This window comes from Leopardus geoffroyi, chromosome C3 (assembly GCF_018350155.1).
Source record: "Leopardus geoffroyi isolate Oge1 chromosome C3, O.geoffroyi_Oge1_pat1.0, whole genome shotgun sequence".
NCBI classification, from domain to species: Eukaryota; Metazoa; Chordata; class Mammalia; order Carnivora; family Felidae; genus Leopardus; species Leopardus geoffroyi.
The window spans coordinates 52,439,942-52,466,126 of record NC_059338.1 but is presented as its reverse complement, the minus strand read 5'-3'; the positions used below and the strand labels follow the sequence as shown (position 1 = coordinate 52,466,126).

Genomic DNA, 26,185 nt, shown 5'->3' with positions numbered 1-26,185 from the left:
TCACGCTTTGGAACGTGCGTGTCTGGCTCAGAGTCTGAGAAGCTTCCATAGGTGATTACGTTGTTTGCCTACCGAGGTGTCCCGCGTAGTCGCATGTTACGTCATCGTGTTTAAGCAGTGACATAAACGCATAGTTTTAAATGAAAATGTAATAATTAAAATGAGATCTTGGGGGAACTTAGGCATATGCTTTTTCCAGTTTTTTGTGTTTTTTGCCAAGGTCCTTTCTCATCGAACTTAGCCACTTTGGTAGCTGATCCTGAAAATGAAAGGCCAGACTTTTCTCCGTTATCCCTCCCTGAACAGTTGAACATTGGCTGATACCCCTGCTTCTTGGAGGGGCTTTTAATCCTTCGTCTTTACCTGGTTTTACCAGATCCCTTTTCCCATAATCTCTTTCCATGTTGGAAGATAACATAATTAGAAAAATCATCCTGGATTCTGATGGATTGTTCCCCATTCCCTTTTCCCCAAGATCCTTACCCATCGCCATAACCTATTTTTGTGCTGGGCCCTGTATGTCCTCAGGGGCAAAGGCCATGTGTTTGGAACTAGAACTCATTCATGCTTACACTATCAGTGAAAATTCAGATTCAGTCCATGCACACGTCTATGTTTAGTTGTGGTTTCAAACCCAAGCCTAAATTTGGACCGAGATTGCCCAGGGTGGGGGGGTGGGGGGGGGGTGGATAAAATGAGGTTTCATTTCACTGTTCAGAGAAAGCAGTTTCTGATTTTCAGCAGTAACTCTTTTAACTCTAAAGTGCATTAAGAAGCCAATTTAATCTCTCCTGGGTTTTGTGGGAGGAAAGCTATGGCTCATACAGACTTGGGGATTCCAAAAAGCAGTATACTCTTAATTTGGGGGGCAGAGGGTAAACATTTATACAATGCAATGATTTTTTTTTTTTTTAATTAGGAACTTGAACATCAGAGAGGAGCCCTTATGAATGAAATCCAAGCTGCAAAAAACTCTTGGTTTAGCAAAACCCTGAACTCTATCAAAACGGCCACGGGCACCCAGCCGCTGCAGCCACCACAGGCCACCCAGCCACCCAAGGAGAGCACATAGTTCCAGCCTCGCCCGAGCACAAGAGCACAATGATCAAAGTGACAGAAACCCAGGAGGACTCTCCCCAGTGTCCCTTTGAAGGAAAGTAAAGGAGGCCAGAAAGCAAACCAGAATCTTTCAGTAGCTCTCTTTCTTGTTTGATACTTTTTCAAAGGGATGTTACTTAAACTGCCCTGACTTATGTTGAATACCTGTTTTCGAGCTTCTTCATGGGAGGCCACGTTCAGTTCCATCATAGTGATTACACATTATTTTATATGCCTGATGTTTAGTTGGAAATAAGTAATTCAGAACTAAATGCCTTTTATTTAGAACTAATTATTCATAATTACTTTTATCTTCCATAAAAATGGAGATGTCTTTTATTCCAAGGTTGAAGTGATAAGATGATATTTGTCACAGCAAATAAAAAAAAAGAAGAAGAAAGAAAGAAAAAAAGATTGAAACCGAAAGCTCTTAACTTTTCAGGACTTATTCACAGAAAGCACACTGTGGGGCCATTCGTGACGACCATCAGGTTTCTTCCCGAAAGTGATTCCCTGGATAACGATAATCCTGTCCAAAGAGTAAACCTGGGATTGAGCAGTCCCCAAAAGGAATTAGTTTATTTTCATTTTCTGTTGGGTATATCTGGAAATGAAATGGCAAGAATCATAGAATAAGATAGACTATTGACAATACACGCTAGATGAAAGGCCCTGGGATTTTGATAAACGCAGGAGAAGATAAACCATTTGGCCCTAGTATTCTAACGGCTCCTTTTGAGAAACTGCATGGGGATTGCATATTCCTAAGTATGAATACTTGCAGCAAACGTGAAGTCAGGAGGGTCTAGTGCAAGCTGCAGCATTAGGGAACCTTTACCAGACAAGCCTAGAGAGGCCCAGGTTCAGGCACTGTGCTTAAAATGAAATAGAGAACCAGGGACAGAGTATTTCATTTGATATTGACATATATTTGCCAAGGAAACACTAATATACTGTAGCTTTTTAAAGTTATGAAATGGGAAATACAGGCCAGCTTCACATCATCTTAGTTTACTGTTGGGCGACTTTTCCTGATTTCTGTATCTCCCTACAAATGTGCCCTTGGTACCCGAGAGGAAGAGATGTGAATGCATTGGTAACATTTTTGATTGAATACAAAACCTTTATAGAAATACTTATCTCCTGGAAAGGGAAAGCTAGTGTTTAAAAGTTGGTGGAAATAGTTTTTTCAATGATATTTAACATGTCTATGTGGATCGTCCTTGCAGGAAATCCTTTGGTAAGGACAAAACCAATTTTCCCATCTTCTAAGCTAGTTTGGAGGCCTTCGGTCCTTTGCACCACCCAAACTGCTGCCAGCACGTACAATAACATTTAGTGATACTCATCCTTGGCTTCATTGTTGAACACGTTCTTAGCAAGGACCTTAAACTCTGTAGTGCCACAGGGATTCTCGTCTGTGCCACATGTTGCAATTAAGAGTAACACATTCTTGGAAGTAAAAATTAAGGAAGAGCCATCTCGACTCCGGGAGCACGTGCTACAAGTTGCTCGTGGTAGATCCTTTCCTCCAAAATGATCATTAAACTCTAAAAAGTTAAGTCCCCTTCACTTGTGTTTATATCATCTACAACCCATGAAACCGATATGGATGTTAGCCTTCGTTACACTCATCAAATAATACTTTTTTTACAGAATTATTTGTTTGGTCCTGACATCTTTCATTATAATATTCATTTCCTTGTACCAAAAAGAAAATAATCCAGCATTCTTGAGTGTGTGTTGACTAATATTCCTTACTCGGTGATTTAGCAAAGGTAATCTTTTTGTTGTTGTTTAAATATAATGGCTAGAAAAATTGCATCTTGGTACTTGTTTCTGTAAATCATTCAGTATAATTTTTTAGCTTTGCTGGTACTTTATGCTCTTATTCCAGGAAGCCTTGTACAAGTTGCCTTATGAAATGGCCAGCTAAATTAAAGATGTTCTTTTGTGTTTTGTGACTCTCATAGTTTTCCTGTAAGAGCTCTTTTTAACCTCCAAAAATCAGCATATTCCACAGAATGCCTAAATTGCAGTATTTTCCTTACATCACAGTTGAAGGACAAATAGAATGGCTGTGGGTTCAGTCCTTACCTGTACACCTGGCTCAGTTCCAGAGCCCCTAACATCTTTTTTTCTTTAAACAAAATCACCAGGTACCTGCATTCCAAATGTGTAATGTCTTTTGAATTTTCTCTTAACTCTTTCAAAAGATTTTAATGGCCATCTATAGATTTTTTTTTCTTCTCCAGTTCCATATCATACTTAGGTACGTGTATTGGTACCATAAGTCTGAACTGTTCCTTTGTGCAATGCCTTTGGGTCAGTAGCAATACTAAAGACAGAAAATTCAAAATTTGGTATAGGATGTGATTATTCATTCAATATGTTCTCATAGCACTCTCCCAAACCACATATCCTTCCCCACATACAGTTTGCAAACTTGTGCATCCTGGTATTAAGTAACTGCTAGTTTTAATTTCACTTATTTTGAAACATATTTGAAAATTGCCACTCTTCTCTTGAATTTCTTTTAGATATCAACTAACCCAAATATCTAGGAAATTTCCAAATATTCTAGAGTGTTTTTTTGTCTTTTCCTAGGATATGTTGTAGAAAACATTCCTCCAAAAAATCCAACATTTGCAGAATTCTAAAGAGTGATGATTTCTTCTTTCATTAAATTCTGCAGAATAAATTAAGGGAATGAATTTCAATTTCATAATTCAGTTCATTAGCTTTTGTATCTCGAGACTCTTGTTTAACACATTCTTTCAAGCTGAAAGAAACCAGGCTGAATTTTGCGGTGCACATGTTTGCTAGCTTCCCACGTCCCAAGCTATGGCACAATTTGGTTATATTTAGTTACATATAATTTAATGCAAAGATATTCTCAGTTACCTAATGTCCTGTTTATGAGTGCTTATCAGAAACACTAATAGGAATGTCATATGGGCCTACGACCTCTCTTTCCATATATAACCTCTCTCTCTTTCCCGCTCCCAGCTAGTAAGTTAGTAATTTCTCCACTGGTCGTCTTAAATTTCCATAGTAAAGTACAAAAGCAATCTTTGCACTGATGTTGGGATATTTAATAATAATAGTTATCTTGTTTCATATTTTTTCCAAAATTTTCATTCCTTTATACTATGTATTAATATTTATTTTTCTCAAACACCTCCTCCATTTCCTTAAAATATTTAACAGTTAATAGCTATGGCTTTATTTTCCAGAGGAGGTGAGAAAAACAAGAGAATACACAGTTTAGGGTGTGAGATGAGAAATCCTTAAAGGAGTTGATTTGTTACTGAGGATGAAGATCATGTATCTAACTAATGTAAGGGATCTTGTTTTCTGTAGCTGAAATCAGCCTAATTATCCTGCCAGAGTGGTTGTGTGATTTCAGGACCTCTTTAAGGGAAAAATTTAAAAATAAATTAAAAAAATTAAATACCTGGTTTGTTTTCTCTCTCTGGGAAAGAACACTTTTAATTACTCAGCAAGAGGATTCTATTGTACAACTTCCTCGTTAAAACGAACCACAAAGTCTAAAATAGCTCTGCTTTTCTTGCTTCAGTTACAAGTAAATGAGACAGTAGACCAACTCTGTTGTTTAACTTGAACACCGTTAGATTTGCGTGTGCGTGTGAGTGGTAGGGTTCCACAGGGAGCATCCCTGCCTTTTTTGTACAGCCAGGTACCGTGCAACTGAATACAGCCGAGGCCAACCAAAAGTCTAGTGGCCCGTATCTCCTACTACCAGATACAGAACTGTCTTTCCCTCTGGTTGCCATGCTGACGTCACGCTGAGCTGGAACTGTTCTAGAACACCTTTCCTTTCGCAAAGTGACATCCGTGTAATACAGGCAAAGCCCTTAATCTTAGGAATTCCCCTCTCTCCCGAAAGTTAACCAAAATGAACACCTCCATGTGGGCTGTACCTCCACAGCTGATGATCGTGAGATGTGAGGAGAAAAGTAGATGTTTACAAGTAGCTTAGGGACTACAGTGGGCTGTCAGGTGTTCCCTTCCCGGCTTCCATCTAAAAGACTGCACGGCCAGTGTCTCTCCGAATGAATTTGTTACATGTTATAAAGACATCATCAACATGTCCATTCTCTCCACCTCCGTCCTTAGTCTGTCATTAGTAGTATTCTGAAAACTTTAAGAAAAAAGCATCGTTGAGTAAAAACCAAACATTTTAAAGTTATTTTCCTTTTTCATTGGCAATGAGTTAAAACATGTAAAATCTTTTCCATTAAAATGTAACGTTTAATAACTATATTATATGTGGAATAAAGTATGAGGAAACTCAATTATAAGTATATAAATGCATCAGGACTCTGGTGTCATGCAAGCACAAGAATAAAGCTGGAGATGGTCCCAGAATCCAAGATGACCCAATAGCCTTTTGCATCACTTTCTCCATTTTTGATGTTTTGCATAATGTCTGGATCCTCGGTTCAAACGAAGGAAGAACTTTCTCAATGAGCATCACTTCCTTTCTTTCAACTCCTACCTTTCCCTTGCTGAGGAGGTAGCAGAAATTCTGTACCATTTATTTTTATGAGTTCTGTGATTTTGCCCATGACTTCTCTGATGAAAACAGGTTCTAGAAGAAAGGAGTTGATTGTAGTGCTGACTACAAAAGAAACATGGATGAGCAGCCTCTGTGAACACTGACCAATTCGATGTTTCCATAATTCCATGTATTATGTATAGTACATGCTATCTGTAAATGTAATGCTTGTTAAGAAAAGTGCAATTTATTGTACATTGTCCCAAGAAATGTTTACTTTTTTAACAGTTATGAACTTGGATTAGTATCTTGTTTTCATGTGTGAATGAAGCCTTGTGAAATAAACAAATTCAACCAAAAGGTGACAAGGTGACTATTTCTGTGAGTCGGTGATGTTTTCAGTGGTTTGTGTTGCCCCTTTGGCCCCATTAAGTGGTAATAAATGTTTGTTCTGAAGTCCATGTATGTCTTTTTGACGTTTCTAGTTGACTTTATTCTGAATCCCCTGAACCCACAGTTTACGTAACACTTCTTACCTGACACTAGACTCCAGTCAACTTAGAAAAACTATGCCAGGAGTTTGCTCCAGGCTCTACCCTGCAAATTGGTACCGTGCACGGCGGCACAGCCAAGTGCCCTATTCTTTTTATAGAGATTCCTTGGTTGCAAGTAGCAGACGCTCTCACAGCTAGTTTAATCATAATAAGGCAATTAATTAAAAGGACTAGGTATGGTCATCTCATAAAGGCCAAACAGCTGGGCCTAAAGAGACACTGGGACAAGGACTGGAATGCCATCAGGAACGTAGGCAACTGTTTCATAATCTGCGTGTCTTCCCAGGTCATGGTTATCTGCTGCTGCTGCTTCTCTCTCGGAAAACAAGCTTTTCCTGCTTCCAGGAGCACAACTCCCAAGTTCACAAGTTTTCTCTTCAGGTGACCTGCTGGTCTACCATCTCCGTGTCCCCATTCCAGAGTCTCACAACATTGGATTGGCTCATCCTGGATGAGGTAGCTGCTGAGAGTCTTTCAAAGTACAGCACGGTGGGTGGTCCTGTAAGTGAAGCAGAACTCCAGAGGAGTCCTCAAAGTGGGCGCAGAGTGCAGAGATTCCCCATGTGCATTTTATTCCGGGAGTCCATGGAACCTACGTGAAATCCAAGAAATTAGTTGGCTCCTCTTAGAATTCAGCACGTGTTAATAAATATTAATCAGAGATGGTGGAATCAAATGGTTTGTGGTCCAAATCCAGACCAGACACCTCTTCTGTTTGGCCCATATTTTTTAATTAATTTTTTCTCAGTTATCTCTACACCCAACGTGGGACTCAAACTCACAACCCCGAGATCAAGAGTCACACGCTCTTCCAACTGAGCCAGGCAGGTGCCCCTGGCCAATGTGGCATTTTAAACAAGAAATTTTGCATAAAAAAGTAAAACAGCAAAATTATTCAGAAAATAAACACCGAGGTTTGCAGTTATGGGTCGAGGGTTCTTGATGTGAACAGTAAATGGGATTCACTGTTCACTACTGATTAAAGGTCCTATACTTGGTGAAGCTACATGTTAAACTGTAGATTTATGTCCGGAGGGATGCAAGTCCCTACTTGCTTTTCAGTGGAATGGATAACTCCAAAGGTTGTATGTAGTTTACTACCCTGTAAGACATTAGCCAGTTTGTATCTAACTTTATGGGGTTTTTTTTTTAAGTTTTTTTGTTTTGTTTTTTTTCAGAGAATACAAGCAGGGGAGTGCCAGAGAGAGAGGGAGACACAGAATCAAAAGCAGGCTCCAGGCTCTGAGCTGTCAGCACAGCCCAACGTGGGGCTTTAACCCACAAACTGTGAGATCATGACCTGAGCTGAAGTTGGACATTTAACTGAGCCACCCAGGTGCTCCTCTAACTTTACTGACACTAACATTCCATTATTAAGTTGCCTCTAAGTATCCATTATGCAAATGCACTCTGATACACGTTTAACAACTTACTGGGTTCCTTCATTAACGAGTTGAATAAAATAGTTGTCACATGCTCCTTTTATATTTGCATGGGATTCTTGATTTCACCTTTTTGAAATTTCACCTATTAACAAAGCTTTTGATTACTGTCAAAGGGAGACAGAACGAAATCTTTTAAAAGTTTACTTGCAGGGCACCTGGGTGACTCCGTCGGTTAAGCGTCCAGCCTCAGCTCAGGTCATGATCTCATGGTTAGTGAGTTCAAGCCTGGCATTGGGGCTTTGAGCTGACAGTGCAGAGCCTACTTGGAATTCTCCGTCTCTGCCCCCTTCCTTGTTCTCAAAATAAATGAACTTAAAAAAAAAAAAAAAAGTTTACTTGAATGGAAAAGTTCAGGCTTTAGCATGGACTCACAAAATAAAAATCATACTATTTAATAAAAATAAAAATAAAACAAAATGCATATAACCAAGTCCTTTACATTAATTCAAGCAAGTTTACTGCCTGTCTACTGTGCCAGTCTTTGTTTTTGTCCTTTGGTGCCAGTCTCTAAGTGCTAGAAATGAAGTGGACGAAAAGCTACTGCCTCTGTGAAGCTTAAACCCTAGCAAAGAATTTTTCTCAACCTCAGAGAAAACTATTGACATTTTGGGCTGAAGCGTTCTTTTTTTGGTGGGGGGAGGGGCTGTCCTCTGCATTGTAGTATATTTAGTAGCATCCTTGGCCTCTACGCACTAGATACTAGTAATATTTCCCCAGTTGTGACAACCAAAAAAGACATTCCCGAATGCCCACAATCCCTCTCCCAAGAATGTTGTAGTAGGAAAAGACTAATATATGGCAGGTGGTAATAATTACCAAGAAGAAAAACAGGGTAAGAGGGTGGAGAGGAATAGTGAGGGCGATGAGGTTGGTAAAATGGTTTTTGATATGTAAACTTGGCTAGCCTACACTCCCAGTGATTCAAACACTAAGTGTTGCTATGTAAAGTATTTTGCATAGTAATTTAATCAGTTTTGAGTAAGGGAGATTATCTGGGATAATCTGGGTGGGCCTAATTGAATCAGGGGGAAGGTCTTAATGCAGGGCTGAGATTTACTTGAGCGAAGAATGGAGTTCTTCCCGCCCCGATTTGTGTGGATTGAAGCTTCAACCCGTTCTCATGAGGCCCAGACTGCCCACAATCCCTTCCTGCTTGTCCAGCCTACAGACTTGGGACTTGCTTAGCCAGTTCCCACAATGCAGAAGTTAATTCCTTGTAATAAGTATCTGTCTCCTACTGATTCTGCTTCTCTGAAATCTAACTAATATCATCAAGAAGAGGATCCCTGAGGTTACTTTTGAGAGAGAGACCTGAGTAAATGAAGAAATGATCTATGTGATGGTCTGGAGGAAAAGCATTCCAGAGAGCAAAGCACAAGAATACAGACTTTGAGGTGAGAGCAAACTCCGTGGATTTAAAATATCTTTAATGTTTATTTTTGAGAGACAGAGAGTGCGAGCAGGGGAGGGGCAGAGAGAAAGAGGGAGACGCAGCAAACTCTGTGGATTTAAACCAGGGAGATCGGGGAACGGTGAAGAGAAGAGTTCTGGAAGATAAGACATGATATGCTACTTAGGTGAGGTAAGATCATGCCGCACACGCTAGGTCATGGCAAAGAGTTTGCATTTATTCTCAGCCTAACAGCAAGCTATTGGAGGCTGTTAAACAAAGGAATATAATAATATGAAAACATTACTCTGGCTGCTGTGGAAAACTACAAAGGCACAGTGAGGAGAGAAAACAGTTACGATGCTAAAACTCCGGATAAAGTAACTGCGGCCTGGTCCTCAGTGGTAGCAGTGGAGATTGTGAGCAGTGTTTTGATTATCAACATACTTTGTAGGTAGGGCCAGTAAGTCTTGCTACAGCACAGAGGGTAGGACTTGAGGTTGAAGACTCGAGTAGGAATTCCACGGCCGGAGCAATGAAGAGTCTGAGGTGAGCATTCGCAGAGCTGGAGAATAACTGGAGACACTGAGGGGGTGTGAGGAGGCTCCGGAGGCTTTTGTGTTTTTTGAAGAGTTGAGTTTGATGTACTTCTCAGACATCTAAGCACAAGCAGAGTCCAGAGGAGAGGTGTTGCGGATTTGGGAGTCAGGGGATAATAGATGGCATCGAAAATCTTGTAACTTTAGGATATCTGGGGGTGGGGAGAGTTGCCCTAGGTGCATCAAGCAAACTGGGAAATCACTGCATTAGGCCAAGCTTTCATGGAGGGCAATGGGCTATTTGTTCCTAATTTAAGTGTACATAATTCCAGGCTTTGGGCCGGACACTTTTTTAAGAAAACAGGAATTAACATACAATAAAACGCACAGATCTTTAGAGTTCATTCTATCAATTTAGACAATTGTGTGTATCAGCAGCGTAACATTTCATCTTTTCGGTAAAATTCCCTCCTGGGCCTACTTATAAATGTAACTCTCAGCTAAGTATAACACACACAAGAAAACCACACTTAAGTTTACAGCTCCATGAAATTTCCACAAAGTGAACACACCTCTGACCAACATCCAAATCAAGAAACCGAACTGTAACTGAAACTAAAAGCCTCCTCGTGGCTGTTTTCGGTCATTGTCCCCCATCCAAATAAAGACTGTCCTGATTTTTAACACCACAGCCGATTAGATTAACTGGTTTTAGACCTCATTTAAATAAAACCAAACGACATTAACTCTTGCATGTCTGGCTTCTTTCCCTTAACGTCAGGTTTGTGAGATTCACGCGTGTTGTGAGTAGCTGCAGTTCGTGTATTTTTGCGCTGTACTCCCGAATCTTCTCTACGACAATGATCAGCCTGCACTTTTCTAGTAGCTTTTTGGCTTCTCAGACTTGCTGATTCTAATGGCTACCTTGGGCGATATACAAAGCTGTGAGGGTTATCTGACTTCCCAGAGGTTACTGTTTGTTCCCAACCGTGTTGCCACGATTTAAGGCTGCCAAAGGCTAAAATCATCTGAAAAGAGGAACATGATGTAATCCCAGGAAATCTCAGCCTACATTTCTCTGGTCCACAGGCTCAGTTAAGTCGAATCCCAACCCTGAGGTAGAACTAGAGGGTTGCAGAATGGTCGGTGAAGGTGGCGAAAATACCAGAAAAGTGCTTCGTCAACGTAAAAAACGGACCCACAATTGTCGCATCAGCAGCTTTAACGCTCGGGCCGCTCGAGTGGGCCCCGTCACGTGGCCAGCGCGACCCCACCTCCCAAGGCGCTCGGCGATGACGCCACCATATCGTAGGTGCTAAATCGTGGTGACGTATCCAGAACGCCAGAACCCACTGAAAACCGAACTAATCCTTCAGGATCCTCTACGTTAACCGTCTTCATCCTTCCCCTTTTTAACATAAAAAACCTGCCCCTTCTCCCCCTGTTTTTGTCCTTTTTTCGAAGAGGCTCACAAATTAGCTTTAGATAAGATGGCTGCCTACCGAACCCAGTGCCCTAGAGGTGACGGAGTCAGCCGACTTTCTAATCAACTTCCGACTTGGAGCCCGAAAACCCGTACGTTATTTCCGGGGTTGAGTGAAGGTAGGCCGAGACAGCGGTTCTGAACTGCGACTGCGCAGCCGGGACTCGCGACGTCAAAGTATAATACGTACAGTTTCCCGGGCTGGGAGGAAGAGGCGTTACTTTTCCCGAGCTCTTGGTGGATTCGCGAGAGTTGAGCGTTACTAAGGGCTCGGGGGGCGGGGAGGGGCGGGGCGGGGCTAGGCTTGGCGGGGCGGGGCGGGGCTGAGCGAGGTGAGCGGCGCGCGCGCGCGCGCGGGGGGAGCGGCGACGACGGGCTCGCGAAGGTTCCAGAGGCGCCGCGTGCGGGAGGCGGGCTGGGTGTCGCGCCGGGTGGAGTGTGCGCACCGGCTGCGAGCGCTGCTCCTCGTGCGGGTGGGGCCTGCGTCCGGGTGAGCGGGTTCGGTGGTGTTTCCTGTTCTCTGCTCTGCGCGGCTGCAGCTCGGGCCTTGCCTGACCCAGCCTGACCATGGCTTCAGCTTTGGAAGAGGTAAGGGTCTGGCCTCATCGTCCTCACTCGGTCGTGCGGGGCTTTCACCGCTGTCTCCCGGCACTCGCCCCCCACCCCCTTCACTCCCTGTTTCCCGTGATAAGGTGCTTGGTGGTCGCCTCTCCGGTTCCCGAGCTTCGCCTCGGCCGCCCACCCGCCCACCTGCAGCGGCCCCTGCCGGCTTCCGGCCTCCGCTGCCCGGGGAAAGTTGCCGATCGACGCCCGCCGCTCAGCCCCGGCCCGAGCCGGTGGCTGGGGGCGCGGGGCTGTGTCGCGGTCCCCGGCTCCAGGTAGTGCCCGCGGTGGACCTGGATGAACTGGTCACCTTCACGTTTTCCTCCGGCTCCGTCTGCCCCTTCTATACTAGCCCGAGGACGTGAAGCTTCCTTAAATTAGTGCTGATTGCAGAAACCGAGGGTCATTTCACCGTAGAAGTGGTTGGAAGGTGAGAAGCCTTTGCTCCCGGCACTTGGATTCTAGTCCTGTTTTCTCTGCGCATATGAGTAGCTGTGTTACTTTGGGCAAATAACTGTGCTGTTCGGTGCCACATTTTAGTATCCAAAATGTTTCAGACCGTGCTTGGCAAAATTTAGTTGTGACTGGCGGGGGTTGGGGGGCGGATAGCCTTTTTCTCTCGAAAGCTCTATAAACTCTGAACGGGGGCGGGTTAACTTTTTTGAGGACTTAGTTTGCACATTGCAAAATGGGAATAATAATACTTACATTGCGCTTTTCTTGGCCTAAGTAGGATGTCAATGCATGTTACTGTTATTTACAGAAAAGTGTTGAGTATTAACGAGATTTGTTTTCTGGAAATCTTTTCCTCAATACGAACAAGTCTGAAAGATCCCAGACTTGACTTGGAAGTCTAAGAATCTGCTTTAAATGAAGAAAAAGAGTGTGTGTGTGTGTGTGTGTGTGTGTGTGGTCTGAATACCTTGCCCCAGGTTTATGGTATGTGTTAGGCCTTGGGTTTCCTTCCATGTGTCCTGAGGAAACCATCTCTACAGTGACTTTACAGTCACACACATGGATAGCTCAGTATTAATCCTTTTCAAAATAAGGAATTTTTCTCAGTTGAGGTACTTAAAAATACACACTTAGGGGCACTTCTGGGATAGTTTTGGTTTGATATAAAATTCACTGTTGTAACTATTTTAAAGTATTGGCTATTTTTTAAAAATTTTTTTTTAATGTTTATTTATCTTAGGGCAAGCAGAGGAGGGGCAGAGAGTGGGGGGACAGAGGACCTGAAGTGGGCTCTGTGCTTAGAGCAGAGAGCCTGATGCCGAGCATAAACTTAGGAACTGGGAGATCACATCCTGAAGTGGGATGCTTAACTGACCGAGACACCCACCGCTGGTCTAATGGTTTTTAGGATAAATATTCAGCGTCACACAACTGTCACTGCTCTATAATTCCACATTTTCATCACTCCCCCCAAAAACCTATTAAGTGTCTGTTAAGCAGTCACTTCCTACTTCCCCTCCCTCCAGCAGCCACTAATTACACTGGCACTATGGATTTGCCCACTCCGGACATTTCTTATAAGTAGAGTCTTACAGTATGTGGCCTTTTACTTTTGGCTTTTTTCACTGATCATAATCTCTAGTTCATCCGAAGTGTGGCATGTGCTCCTTTTGGTGGCCAAATAATATTCCATTATGTGGATATACCACATTTTGTTTATCTGTTTATCCGTTGACAGACATTTGGATGATTTTCGGCTGTTCTGAACTGTGCCGCAGTGAATACTGTGTACAACTTTTTATGAGGACGTGTATTTTCCATTCTGTGAGGTATACACCTAAAAGTGGAATTGCAGGAGCACGTGAACTCTTTTCAAAATGGCTGCACCACTTGACCTTCACACAAGCAGTGTATGAAGGTTCCAATTTCTGTCCACCCTTTTAAGGCTTGTTGTTTTCAGGGGTTTTTGTTGTTGACTTTAGCCTTCCTAGTGGGTGTGAAATGGCATCCTATTGTGATTTTGATGTGCATTTTCTTAATGACTAAGGATGTTGAACATCTTTTTTCATGTGGTTGGTGGCTGTGTTCAAGTCCTTTTGTTTTGAGGCACTTTGGTTTTAATGCTCCCTGGTGAAGAATTTGGAAATACTTAAAGCTTGAATGTGTTTAAGGGTGGGGATAAAAGGGGTATGGGATTTTGCATAAAGAAAACAAATGAATGCCTCCTAAATTACTTCTTAAAGCTTGTGGGTAGGAAAAGTAACAAAGGGATCAACTTTACTGGTTTCAGGTTTGCAAGTAGAAGAACTGAGGAATTACCTAAAACAGGCCTTCTGTGAGTTGCTTCAGACTTACAGTGGATACCTTCCTTTTGTAGTAGGTGAGCGCCAAAATTGGCTGTAATGAGGCCTGAGAATTCCTTGCTTAATTCTCAGAGTTCTTTCCTAAGTGTTCTAGAAACAATTCCTGTACAGTCAAGAAATAAAACATTTTGTTTAGACTTGATATATTTTCTGGGGTTTTTTTGTTGTTAACTGAATCCTTACTTGGGAACAAATACACTAATTTTACATTTCAAAATTTTTGTCATATTGGTATTAGAATCTATGTGAAATTTTTAGACCACCATGATAAATTATTGCTTTGAATTAAAGCATCTTGCTTCTGTGCTCAATAGATGAAATTGCAGGGTTTGTTGTCTTAGTAATAGGACTTTTGGGGGTGGGAAGAGTAGATAAGGACAGGAGACTGGCCACAGTTGGACTGTTTGTATACCATCTTAGTAGTTACAGAGAAGTAAAAGGAGGGGCATCTTGAGTTAAATGAGATAATATAATACCAGGAAAGCATTTGAATTTGTCACATTTTGTAAGACTTAAGAAACAAGACTTTAAATATGATATATATAGATAGATAGATAGATAGATGCACACACACACACCCACACAATGGAGTATTACTCGGCAATCAAAAAGAATGAAATCTTGCCATTTGCAACTATGTGGATGGAATTGGAGGGTAGTATAGTAAGTGAAATTAGAGAAAGACCAATATCATGACTTCACTCCTATGAGGACTTTAAGATACAAAACAGATGAACATAAGGGACAAAACATAAGAGACTCTTAAATACAGAGAAACAGAAGGTTGCTGGAGGGGTTGTGAGAGGGGGGATGGGCTAAAAGGGTAGGGGGCATTAAGGAATCTACTCCTGAAATCATTGTTGTACCATATGCTAACTAACTTGGATGTAATTAAAAATAAATAATACAAATAAACAAGACCTTAACACTCTACTTTGGACATTATACTAAGTTATCAAGCATTTGAAGATTTTTATATTGAGGGTTTTTTTAATGTTTATTTTTGAGAGAGACCTTGCATGCCCCTGTGCTTGGGGAAGGGGCAGAGACAGAAGGAGACAGAATACCAACCAGGCTCAGCGCTAACAGTTCGATGCAGGGGCTTGAACTCATGAACCTCAAGATCATGAGCTAACTGGAAATCAAGAGTCAGACACTCAACCCACTGATCCACCCAGGCGCTCCTATACTAAGTTTTTTTTTTTTTTTTTTTAATAAGAACTCAGCTAGAGTCAAACTGTTATTAATCAAGCCAGAATGTAAAATTATTTTAAGAAAAACAAACCCTTGTTTGTAAGGATATTATGCATTTGCAGTACATCAGAGGATAATTGGGGAAAAGGTTTTAAGCTGATTAATTATCTTTCACTCTTCATAAAATGTTGGCCCATTCTGCAGAAAGTAGAAATAGACACTGGCAGGCAGTGTATTCACATGAGGAGAGAAGAACAAACCGGTGGGTTTTTTAGTGCACCAGGAGTATGTCACACTTTGGATTGTTCACCTAGGTTTGTCTCCTCTACGGTGCAGCCAAGACCCAGACTTTGGACTGCAGCATTACCCCTGAGATTCAGAACGACACTTTTTCTCCCCCGCCCCCTTTTTTTTTTTTTAATAATTTTTTCTTTAATGTTTACTTTTGAAAGAGAGAGTGTGAGCGTGGGAGGGGCAGAGAGAGAGAGGGAGACAATCTGAAGTGGGCTCCAGGCTCTGAGGTGTCCGCACAGAGCCCAACACGGGGCTCGAACTCACAAGCTGAGAGATCATGACCAGATCTGAGTTGGACGCTTAACCAAATGAGCCACCCAGGCGCCCCAAGACATTTTCTTAAAAGCAAAAATAGGTCTTTATTTTTTTTATTTCTTATCTTAGAAATGCAAACTTATTAATGTGTAACATTTGGGTTAGGAGTCTGTGAGGAACAATCACAGAAAGTAGACTACTTCAGTAAAGTTACCATAGCATTTCACCCTGTTCATCATGTATTTGCTCATCTTTTGAAAGATTTTTAAAATTCCTAATATCTGATGACTAGGAAGAGATGTTAAAAGGAAATCCATGAATTGGCTTTTTTTTTTTTTAAAGATTTATTTATCCAGCTTTATGAATCACAGAAATATCTTGTAAGTAAAATGTTCTAAAACAAAGGCAGATAACATCTACCAAAGTGAAAAATTTAGGCTTAATTAACTCTTGCTACATTAATATTAAATTTTCCTTAAAAAAACCAGGAGGGGCGCCTGGGTGGCGCAGTCGGTTAAGCGTCCGACTTCAGCCAGGTCATGATCTTGCGGTCCGTGAGTTCGAGCCCCGCGTCGGGCTCTGGGCTGATGGCTCAGAGCCTGGAGCCTGTTTCCGATTCTGTGTGTCCCTCTCTCTCTGCCCCTCCCCCATTCATGCTCTGTCTCTCTCTGTCCCAAAAAAAAAAAAAAAAACCAGGAAGCTTTAGTTATTTACAGTTCTATAGGCTGGAGAAAAGAATCCCAGGTTGTAACCAACCCTAGTAAATTTAAATGAGCCTCTTAATACTTAGCTCTTCAGTAAATTGAAATGACCAGTGGGCATAATATCCAGCTATTATCTTTTCTATCATAGCTAACTTACCTTCTGTTTTAACACAGCTACAGAAAGATCTAGAAGAGGTGAAGGTGCTCCTGGAAAAGGCCACTAGAAAAAGAGTACGTGATGCCCTTACGACTGAAAAATCCAAGATCGAGACCGAAATCAAGAACAAGGTGCAGCAGAAATCACAGAGAAAAGCAGAACTTGTTGACAGTGAAAAGCCAGCTGCTGTGGTTGCTCCCATTACAACGGGATACACCGTGAAAATCAGTAATTACGGTATGACTCACTACCCTACATCCAGCTCTTTCTGCCTTCCAGTAACTTATTCCTGAGTAGTGACCCACTAACAAACTCAATTTTTAAAACAATCTCAGTGTTTGCTTTTGGTGGTTTGAAAGAGAAGACCCATTGATGAAGAAAGGAAAGAATACATTCTAGAAGCTTCTAATAAGAGAGCAAAATGATTTAGTACAATGAGTAGCAACAAAAATGAACCTATTCTGAAATATGTTCAGCATATGAGGAACACAGATTCTTGTTTTGCTTTAATCATGTTTTGCATTATATTTTGCCAAACAACCACCAGTATTATCTAAGGAAGGGAATCTAGTTATATTCGAGAAACATCTTTGAGCGCCTAATATGTGCCACTGTTGTGCTTGGGCTCGTGGCAACAACAGTGACCAAGACCCGATCCTTGCTCATGGTGTGGTTAGAACACAGACCTACAACTAACACCGGGTCGTGTACTAATGCTGTTTTCCCTCAGTAGGTTGTTTGGAACAGTGCAATTTCAGTGTGAGGAGCTTTCATGAGGGGAGGGACATTTTTCTTTGTGCTCACAACATCTAGCATGTAGTAGTCACTTCCTATTTGCTTAAATGAATAGAGATTTGGGAAGTTCTGTGGGAGTACAGCTGATGTAATCTGAAGGAGGTAAGGAATGGAGAATTACAAGAGACACTTGAGTTTGGAGGGCAAGTTCGGCAAGTGTGAGGAAAGGAAGGGGATCGCGTGAGCAGAGGACACGCCTGGGGAGGTGAAAGGCACTGTGTGTTTTCTGTATTGTCCTAATGAAAAGCAGTGTGTCCTGCTTAAGAGACGAACTGTGGTACAATAAGGAGATAATGCTGTGTACTTACTCGACTGTAGGAAACTGGTCTGAGGTGGTAGGATTATGGCATGCACCCAGGAACCTAGATTTGCGTTTAGGGATGGATTGAATGCATGGGAAGAAACTGGACGAGGTTCTGCAGAACTCTCTCTAGGACATCTTTTTTGATGACCAGTACATTTCTGTTGTATAGGGACAGCAAGGGACAGTCTGGGATATATGTATTTAATCTATATATACGATAAATACATATACGTTTTTAGAATATACTTTCTACGTGAAGTTAATATGTATTTTGTGTTGGCCATTCATCTAGCTTAGAGAATAATATGAATAGTTTGATAACGTACGCCTCAGTGGCATTTAGTATATCTTGATTAGTGAAATTGTATTTGGATGAATTGGACTCTGAATTCTACTTTGTCAGGGAAGGGAATTAAGGAAACTAGGATTGCCTTTTAACTGCTTAGAGAAGTAGAAAGTATTATGAAATTAGATGGTGCTGATGTTTAGCCATCCAGTTTAGTAGAGAATTATTGATATTTAGGTATAGGAGAAAAATTCCACAAAAAGAAAATGAGCTGGGTGTTTTGTTTTGTTGGGGGGGGGGGGGGCTTAATTTTTGGAGCGTAGTTGACCCATAGTGATACATTAGTTTCAGGTGTACAGCATAGTGATTCAGCATCTCTGTGTTATGCTGTATGTAGCTGCCATCTGGCACCATCTGGCACTATTACAGTATCATCTGCTATATTCCCCCTGCCGTATTTTTTGTTCCCCCCAACTTATTCATTCCATAACTGGAAGCCTCTGTCTCCCACTCCCTTCACCACTGTACTGTGCCTGTGGTGGTTCCCGGCAACCATTGGTGTGTTCTCTGTATTTATGGGTCTGTTTCTGCTTTTGTTTGGTGTTTTAGATTCCACATATAAATGAAATCATAGAGTAGTTGTTTTTCTTTCTCTGACTTCATTTAGCATAATACTCTTTCAGTCCTTCTACATTGTTGCAGATGGCAAGATCTTTCTTATTGCTGAGTAATATTCCACATGTGTATCCTATATACCACATCTTTATCCATTCATCTTTTGATGGACACTTAAGTTACTTCCCTATCTTGGCTAGTATAAATAATGCTGCAATAAACATAGGGTGCATATTTTTTCAGGTTAGTGTTTTCGTTTTCCACAAGTAAATACCCAGTAGTGGAATTACTGAATCATATGGTATTTCTATTTTTAATTTCCTGAGCAACCTCCATACTCTTTTCCACACTGGCTGTACCAGTTTGCATTCCCACCAAGCAGTGCACAGGGTTTTCTTTTTCTCCACATCCTCACCCACACTTATTGTTTTTAATTCTAGCCATTTTGACAGGTGTAAGGTGGTAATCTCATTGTAGCTTTGATTTGGTATTTCCCTGATGATTATTGAGCATCTTTTCATGTGTCGGTCATCTGTAGGTCTTTGGGAGAATGTCTATTCAGGTCCTCTGCCCATTTTTTTTTCATTGGATTGGGGGGGGGGGTTGGTATTGAGTTGTATATAAGTTCTTCCTATATTTTGAATATTTAACCCCTTATTTGCAAGTATTGAATTTGCAAACTCAGTAGGTTGCCTTTTCATTTTGTTGATGATCCTTTTATGTGCAGAAGCTTTTTATTTTAATATAGTCTTAATAGTTTATTTTTTTTTAATGTTTATTTTTGAAGGAGAGAGAGAGAGAGTGTGAGTAGGGGAGGGGCAGAGAGAGATAGAGGGAGACACAGAATCTGAGGCAGGCTCCAGGCTCTGAGCCATCAGCACAGAATCTGATGCGGGACTCGAACCCATGAACTGTGAGATCATGACCTGAGCTGAAGTCGGATGCTCAACTGACTGAGCCACCCAGGCGCCCCTAGTCTTAATAGTTTATTTTTGCTTTTGTTTCCCTTGCCGCAGGAGCCACATCTAGAAAAAGGCTGCTATGGCCAGTATCAAAGACGTTATTGCCTGTGTTCTCTTCTAGGAGTTCATGGTTTCATGTCTCACATTTTGGCCTTTGATCCATTTTGAGTTTATTTCTGTGTGTGGTGTTAGAAAAATGAGCTACTCTTAAAAGAATGTATTTAATGCTCATATTCCTTATTGTAAGGTATATTAAAAAAAAAACAACACATGGGCTTTGTGTTCCGTAAACCTGGATTTGAATCTCAGTTCTACCACTAGCTAGATGCCTAACTTTGGGTAGATTGCTTAACTGTTATGAAGTTCAATTTCTCCATCTAGAAAATTCTTCTATTTTAATTTTTCCCATGTTTCTATTACTAGAATTTAGTTTTCTCCAGTTTAAGGAGTCATTTGCATTTGATGTTCTGGAGATACTGAGACTTCACTCATGCCCCTCTTTTTTGTTACTAGGATGGGATCAGTCAGATAAGTTTGTGAAAATCTACATTACCTTAACTGGAGTTCATCAAATCCCCACTGAGAATGTGCAGGTGCATTTCACAGAGAGGTGAGTTTTCACAATGGGGAAGGTAGTGATCATTAAGTCCGAGGTTGCCTTATTACCAGTTCTTTTCTCTTGCAGTTTCTAAAACTTGCTTAAATTTAGAATTGTCCTTTACATGTGTTTCGAAGAGGTTACTCTCACCAGGGGTGGCCAAATGCACATCCTGAAATAAAACTCATGTCTTTTTTCCACAAGAGCTATAGAGCACAAAGCTTACGTATTCACTGTTGTGTTGTAGGTCATTTGATCTCTTGGTAAAGAATCTAAATGGAAAGAGTTACTCCATGATTGTGAATAATCTCTTGAAACCCATCTCTGTGGAAGGCAGTTCAAAAAAAGTAAGTTTGCTCTTTTGTCATAATGTAAAACCTCATTAAATTGAACCTGGTTGATTTAGAGTTGAGATGAGCTAGAATTAATTTATCCTCCATAACAGGCGTCAGCAAACTACAGCCTGATCCCTTTATCGGAACATGCCTGTGCTCACTTAGGTGTTGTCTGGGGCTGCATTTGTGCTATAACAAAACAAGGAGCTGCACCAGACCCTGAAATACTAACTGGCCATTTGTCAACTCCTGTTCTGTGGGAATAGATTCTTGGGTGCCTGGGCGGCTCAGTTAAGCATCTGACTTCGGCTCATGATCTGTTCTTGAGCTCGACCCCGCTTCAGGTGAGCCCTGTTTCTCTGCCCCCCTCACTCATTTGTGCCCTCTCTCAAAAAAAAAAAAAAAAAAAAAAAAAATTAAGGGAATAATGCCATTAAAATCAGGAGAGGGAATAAACTATTAAAATTGGTTTAGAGTGAGAACTGAGTTTTAATGCCAGTTTTTCCATTTACTAGTTGTGACTTTTTGGCAGCTCACTTTATCCTTCTGTGCCTCAGTTTCCTCATTTGTATGATGGCAGTGATTTGTTTTACACAGTTGAAATTATATACTAAAGTGAAATTATATAAAGTGCTTAAATAATGGTAGTTATTATTAGCATGATATGTAAATTTTCGATAACCGGAGTTAGTAAAAGCTGTAAAAAAGTCTTTTAAACTACTATGCATACTTCTCACTAATTCAGATAATCTCTTTCCTACTTAATTTAAATAAATAGGGTTTAATGCATCTGGTACATAGATGTGCCATTCTGCCATCTGTGTTTGCAGTTATGTAGCAGGCTAAAGGTAGTATTAGAATGTAATTTATGAATTATCTTGTGTCTCACTGCTTCCTTCTTCATCCATTAATCCCATAATTGAATGCTCAAATAATCCTAGGAATTATATGGATCATTGTTGAAAGAGTATATTCTCTTGCTTTCTGCCTATCTGTGACCCCTCTAAGAGAACTCTCTTTCAGTCACCAAAATCTCACCACTCCCTTTTTATCAAACACACTAAAATCATCCCATTTTACAGCCTTTCTCCTTGCGGTGCCCTTTGTTCCAGATCTTGGGCCACTGCTCAGATTTCAGCTCACAGAGGCCTTTCTTTTTTCCAACGTTTATTTATTTTTGGGATAGAGAGAGACAGAGCATGAACGGGGGGGAGGGGCAGAGAGAGAGGGAGACACAGAATCGGAAACAGGCTCCAGGCTCTGAGCCATCAGCCCAGGGCCCGACGCGGGGCTCGAACTCACGGATCGCGAGATCGTGACCTGGCTGAAGTCGGACACTTAACCGACTACGCCACCCAGGCGCCCCTCACAGAGGCCTTTCTTAATGAAGTTCCCCCTTGAAGCCCCATTGACACCTTATCTTGGTTTTTGTCTTTATATTTGAAGGTATTCCAATTTTACTTGTCTATGGTCTTTCTCTTCCATGAGTGTTTGGACTCTGGCCTATTTGTAAAAGTATTACACGTAAAACAGGTCTTACACGTAATAGTAACTTGATTGAGTAAATGTTTTCCAAATATCCATGCTCTCTCCATGTGTTGTAAGTTGTACTTGTTTTCCTGCTTTTCTTCCAGGTTAAGACAGATACAGTTCTTATCTTATGTAGAAAGAAAGCAGAAAACACGAGGTGGGACTACCTGACTCAGGTTGAAAAAGAATGCAAAGAAAAAGAGTGAGTTTACTTTCATTTCTTTAAGAATTCTAATGTATTCTTTGCTGGGATTGTAGATTTTTAACACTTTGCTATGGTGGAGAAGAGCTGTAGTCTGCGATTTGACCATTTACCTCTTAATGTCCACTGAGTAACCCAATTATCCTCTATCTTTCAACTGTCAGAACCTACCAGAAGAGGGCACAGGGCCAGCAAGTTGCTTTATACCCAGGGCTTTAGTTTTGATTGGCTGTTTTGTACTGGTTCTTAACACTAAGCCAGTGGTATTCGTATACGGATACCAGGTCCTTTCTCAGAGATTACTTTTCATTAGTCTAAGAATTCCACAGAAGTTTCTTACACGTAATTTAGTTTCACAGTCACTGGTGTAGAGTGAAAAAGTATTTTTATCCATTAATGACCATTCCAAAAAGTGTTCATTTAAAGATACTTCCATCCTAGGTCAAACTGTTACTCTGCTCTAAATATCCTGCAGTGGCCATGTCCTACATTGAGTTGCTTAGCCTTCCACATTCCTCTCACTCCTTCCCCGGTAGCCTGCGTGCACTTGGTTGGTTAGGGTTAGAAGCTATCTGAATTGATTTTAAATCGAGAACGAATTACCTGAGTACAGGACTATGTCTTTGTCTGTTTCTTCAGAGCCAGTTATGCAATCTGGCACTTAATAAGGGAAGAAGATAATTTGCCCTGCTTGGACATTGGTTGAACTGGAGGCATTCATTATGTTAAGGACATAGCAGTAAATGGGATCATTTATATATATATTTGTATCTCCATTATTTGTTTTCTTTTTAATAGAAAGCCCTCCTATGACACTGAAACAGATCCTAGTGAGGGACTAATGAATGTTCTAAAGAAAATTTATGAAGATGGAGATGATGATATGAAGCGAACCATTAATAAAGCCTGGGTGGAATCAAGAGAGAAGCAAGCCAAAGGAGACACAGAATTTTGAGACTTGAAAGTCATTTTGGGGACTGTGATGTGGAAATACTGATCTTTCCAATGAGGAAATGTTGGTGAGCTGCACAGATAAATTTGACAGATAACTACTTACATAGCCTTCTTCTAAGTAAAGGCAATGAATTCTCCCATTTCTACTGGAGGATTTATTTAAATATGCTTATTAAACACTTCCTCCAAAGATGGTTTCCGTAGTAATCTGGGCATTTTGTTCAAAAAAGGATAATATTGTATTCTTGTGTGAAATGTTAAAAAGCAAGTCTTGCCTAATGATAATGCCACATCGTGTGTATTTTTGTTCAGCTAAGAGGTAGAAAACAAAAGTTCTCGTTTGCCTATAAGTTTCTGACATCACCTCCCACCAATGTAAGAATAAGTAAAAATAAAACCTGGATTTTTGCATAAAATGCAAATTTGTACCTGTGTAGTTCAAGGTTGTAGAGTTTTTCTGTGAACAGCTTAATATATATACACAACACATTACCATGCCCTAATAATCTAATCACAAATGTTTTTCTCTAAATATATTTAAGTTAAAGCTAAACCTAAATGATAAACATCTTTGTATAGTATTAGTGTTGCCATGTTGTAAGATGGCTTACAAAAGCAGTAACTATAAAGCAAAAATAAATGAAAACTCATCAATTCCTATGTTCACTCAAGCTGATTAGGATTTTGTTCAATGGAATAGTTCAATCTATCCAGGAGTGTGTCACAAAAGGCTTCAAAAAGGGAGGATTTGTTTTAGAATTACTCCCTCCTAGAAATAAGGAAAAGAGCAAGATGCCCGTGACGTGTTTCCCAATGCAATTAGAGACAAGAAAGTATACACAGAGGAAAAAAATCTAAGAGGATTAACCAAAAGTATGATTAATAATCAGAATCTGGTAAAAGTGGTAGGGTAAATTTGGTAGGGTTTAAAATGTATTTCAGGGAAATGTCAATAAAGGAAAATTCCTTAAATTTTTGCCAGCTAAGAGAGGAAACAATGATGGAATTTAGAAAATCACTATTGTAACGTTAATGAAATACAGACTAGGGTAAAAATCACCAATGAAATGTTAAAATCCTTAGGGGACAATGAATGCAGGGAGCAAGCAGGCTGCCCCCACCTGAACCATTGATCCATTAGCACTGAAAGCTGGACAAGATACGTGCCTTCTTTTTTGTTAATGGTGAATTTTTATTTCAGAAATAATACCTTGTGGGTTTTTTTTATTTTGAGAGAGAGTGCATGAGTGCGATGGGGCAGAGAGAGGGAGGGAGGAAGAGAATTCCCCAGCAGGCTCTGTGGGGCTCGATTCCACAAACCATGAGAGCTGAAACCAAGAATCAGATGCTCAACTGACTGAGCCACCCAGGCGCTCCAGATATGTGCCTTCTGATGTGACATGAACTAGAACCCAGCACATTTGTGAAAATTCATCCCTTAAAAACCGAGCCTGAATCTTGCCAAGCCTCTGAATGTAACTGAGTTTTTAGGGACAGAGGACAAAGCTAAAGAACACATGAACTAGAACCCAGCACATTTATGAAAATTCATCCCTTAAAAACCGAGCCTGAATCTTGCCAAGCCTTTGAATGTAACTGAGTTTTTAGGGACAGAGGACAAAGCTAAAGAACACATGAAGCACACAGCCAGATGCTGGCCACTGTACAGGACAAATGAGTGACATGAGGAAAACAGGAATGAGAGGCACAGCAACCAAATGCAATCTACAGATCATCTCAGACCCAGGTTCAAACAAATGAAAAGAGGGTGTCCTACCCATGATCTACCAGAAATCCACAAATCTGATGTCCTAGTTACACTCTGACTAACACCAGGTACTGGTTGGAATATTAGCTAGAGCATTCCAGTTGGTAAGTTGTAATAAAAACTTGGCAAATATGAATCCAAGGTTTGTGCTAATTCCCTCTTAAGGCTTCACCTCCACCAAAATTCCAGACTCTGCTATCCAGCTGCACAGCAGACTTGGAAAACACAGGCATCTCAAACAGCACAACTGAAACCTAAACTCATATACCTGGTTTCTTCCAAACCCAATTCTTCCCTTCCTCTATTTTCTGTCTTGGTATTGCCTTCTCCCATCCTTCTAGTCACCCTTACCAGGAACTTAGAGGCCCCTGTATCTAGTAAATATCATCAGTCTCTAAGTCTTGTCCAATTTTCTTTCCTAAATAAGACTTTTAAAATCTGTTCCTCTTGTCTCCTTTGCTAATGCCTGAACTCCCTTTGTCCAGGCCCTGGTATTCCAGAACAATTACGACATTCTCCTGCCTTGATTATCTTGCACAGAGCCTTTTCTCTCATGGCCTAGATCTACCACGCGGTTGTCCCTTATCTGTAGAGCAAACTGATGAAGCCATTCCTCTGCTTAAAACTCCAATAGCCAGTATTTAAGTCTTACCTTCACAAAATGTGACCTGTTCCATGACAGCCTTTGTCTTGAGTTTCTTATTCCTCATACAATGAAGTGGCTGCTTCCACTGTTCCTCTGCAGACATCTTGTGCCTTGCCTCTTGAGTTAAGTTCGAATATCAGCTCCAGGAACACTCTCCCAATGGTATGCAGCAGCTTCCATACTACACCGTGGACGGTTTTATCACTGGGCTGGTCACTGTTGAGCTACTGAACAAAACAACCTTTTGCTATCTTTACTCATTTCTGTTACAGATAAACAAGAATACAGAAAATATATACTATTCCAACAAAACTTTTCCTCTTTGGATAGATTTTCAGGGGCTTAAAGAGACATTTTGTTCTGAAGACAACTGAAGATGGAACAAGGAAATATTTAGTGCCTTTTGTTCAGCCATCACACAAAGAAGCCGAGCATTGATCAAGAACATCGTCTCTACCTTCCAACATACCATTTCTCTAACAATGAGAAATGGTAAAGTGCTCTGCATGTCAGGGAAGCTCAACCCAAGATTACAAGTTGTCACAGATGAGCTACTTGTCCATGAGTTGCATTAACTGTCAGATAAAATTGCTTTATGAAATAATGTACTTAAAAAATACAGGAACTTTTAGGA

General features: G+C 40.9%; 3 protein-coding genes across 15 annotated transcripts in view; 2 read left to right on the top strand and 1 right to left on the bottom strand.

Moving 5' to 3' along the window:
• RABGAP1L (RAB GTPase activating protein 1 like) overlaps window positions 1-5,985 on the top strand; it is a 767,496-nt gene extending 761,511 nt beyond the window's left edge. For 10 of the 12 annotated variants that reach the window (XM_045452833.1, XM_045452836.1, XM_045452834.1 and 7 more), the window contains one exon: window positions 920-3,062. In XM_045452833.1, the coding sequence (XP_045308789.1) occupies window positions 920-1,072 (153 nt within the window). In that variant the 3' untranslated portion in view covers window positions 1,073-3,062. Of the gene's footprint in view, window positions 1-919 lie in introns of all 12 variants that reach the window. The other 2 variants (XM_045452847.1, XM_045452848.1) reach the window with 1 other exon arrangement.
• On the bottom strand, window positions 5,168-11,600 carry LOC123585052 (vegetative cell wall protein gp1-like). 2 transcript variants are annotated; one of them, XM_045452854.1, is made up of 2 exons: window positions 11,051-11,600; window positions 5,168-5,263 (listed from the first exon to the last, which is right to left on the bottom strand). In XM_045452854.1, exon 1 carries the CDS (start codon window positions 11,598-11,600, stop codon window positions 11,091-11,093), a length of 510 nt encoding a protein of 169 aa, XP_045308810.1. In that variant the 3' UTR covers window positions 5,168-5,263; window positions 11,051-11,090. The 2 variants fall into 2 exon arrangements, 1 of the variants encoding a protein (XP_045308810.1); XR_006705873.1 differs by lacking the exon at window positions 5,168-5,263 and adding an exon at window positions 6,296-6,766 and having other exon boundaries at window positions 11,051-11,309.
• LOC123585051 (calcyclin binding protein) lies at window positions 11,504-23,559 on the top strand. Its single transcript, XM_045452853.1, has 6 exons — window positions 11,504-11,619; window positions 16,574-16,793; window positions 20,032-20,128; window positions 20,364-20,463; window positions 22,086-22,183; window positions 22,982-23,559. The coding sequence occupies exons 1-6, from the start codon at window positions 11,599-11,601 to the stop codon at window positions 23,136-23,138; spliced, it is 693 nt and encodes a 230-aa protein (XP_045308809.1). The 5' UTR covers window positions 11,504-11,598; the 3' UTR covers window positions 23,139-23,559.
• Window positions 23,560-26,185: the final 2,626 nt, after the last annotated feature.

Bases quoted from the DNA above. Each gene is read 5' to 3' on its own strand.
- LOC123585051 (XM_045452853.1), top strand. From the start codon at position 11,599: ATGGCTTCAGCTTTGGAAGAG. The intron at 11,620-16,573 runs GTAAGGGTCTGG...GTTTTAACACAG, and splicing joins TGGCTTCAGCTTTGGAAGAG to CTACAGAAAGATCTAGAAGA. The intron at 16,794-20,031 runs GTATGACTCACT...TTTTGTTACTAG, and splicing joins CGTGAAAATCAGTAATTACG to GATGGGATCAGTCAGATAAG.
- LOC123585052 (XM_045452854.1), bottom strand. From the start codon at position 11,600: ATGGTCAGGCTGGGTCAGGCAAGGCCCGAGCTGCAGCCGCGCAGAGCA.